Source organism: Sinocyclocheilus grahami, unplaced genomic scaffold, assembly GCF_001515645.1.
Source record: "Sinocyclocheilus grahami isolate Dianchi unplaced genomic scaffold, SAMN03320097.WGS_v1.1 scaffold6854.1, whole genome shotgun sequence".
Taxonomy (NCBI): domain Eukaryota; kingdom Metazoa; phylum Chordata; class Actinopteri; order Cypriniformes; family Cyprinidae; genus Sinocyclocheilus; species Sinocyclocheilus grahami.
In genome coordinates, this window is record NW_015511111.1 from 1 (window position 1) to 1,040 (window position 1,040).

Below are 1,040 nucleotides of genomic sequence, written 5' to 3' on the forward strand. Positions count from 1 at the left end.
GACCACAGAGGTAGAATTACAGGCACAAAGCAACTATGACAACACAAAACACATCAATTAAAGTCTTGTATTCTGTATATCCTGGTCGTAAGCTTTTCTTTTGTTTGGTGTAAACACAGCTAAGAACCTAAACCATCTTTACTGCTCCACCTTTGGGAAACTAAACTGAAGATTAGAAAACTAATTTGTCACTGCAAGAACTAGTGACCCTATACAAGAAATGCCAGAACAAGCAACCAACACTATCAGGATTCAATGTCATTTGTACAGGAATATTCTTGACACGGTTGACACACTATAAAAACTCAAAAATCAGTACTGCTGCTCATCCAGGGAAGAACTCGTGGTGCTCGGAGACCAGCAATCACATTGCTGGAAGTGCTGGGGTTTTCCCTAATACAAAGAGAGATGTGCTGTCACAATTGTGTTGTTTTCATTGAAAATTCAAAAGGATCCATTGGCAACTATGAAAAAACGGAATCCTAAATGCTACTGCGTATGATTCAGTAATGTTGTTGTGAAGTTAGCTCTATACTGACCTGTCCTGAGGAAGTGATTTGGACACATCCCAGACAAAAGATGGCGCTGATGTTACATGCTTGTCCACCTCTGTAAGGCACAGACACCATCCAATGTTAAAATGGCCATATTATGCACATTGACAAGTGCAAAATTTTATCTTTGGGGTATAATAATTTGCCATTAACTCAGGATACAGATCTATGTGATACCTTCATCCCAGTCTTCATCACACACAGGCGCAGTCCAGGTGCTCACTGGGATTTGAAACTTGCTATCAGTCTTGTCACTGGCCACTGCCATTGAACATTAAGCATTCATTATGCACGGAGTGTGTCTGCAATAACCCAACATGATGAAGGTGAAGGGGTTAAACAGAGCTTACCGCAGGAGTCATTAACAGAGCATCGGTCCACACAGGTTGAGATGTGATGGGACAGCTCATGTTTTCTCATCAAGTGGCGTGCATTGAATGGACAAGTCCATAATTCACCAACCAATTCAGGATGATTCTACAAATG

At 41.2% G+C, this 1,040-nt stretch overlaps 1 protein-coding gene across 3 annotated transcripts in view; it reads right to left on the bottom strand.

Annotated features, from left to right (window-relative positions):
- Positions 1-6: 6 nt before the first annotated feature.
- LOC107577682 (gametocyte-specific factor 1) overlaps positions 7-1,040 on the bottom strand; it is a 10,546-nt gene continuing 9,512 nt past the window's right edge. For all 3 annotated transcript variants that reach the window (XM_016263731.1, XM_016263730.1, XM_016263729.1), the window contains 4 exons: positions 905-1,031; positions 732-815; positions 540-609; positions 7-393 (listed from right to left, as the gene is read on the bottom strand). In XM_016263731.1, the coding sequence (XP_016119217.1) occupies positions 306-393; positions 540-609; positions 732-815; positions 905-1,031 (369 nt within the window). In that variant the 3' untranslated portion in view covers positions 7-305. The remainder of the gene's footprint in view (positions 394-539; positions 610-731; positions 816-904; positions 1,032-1,040) is intronic.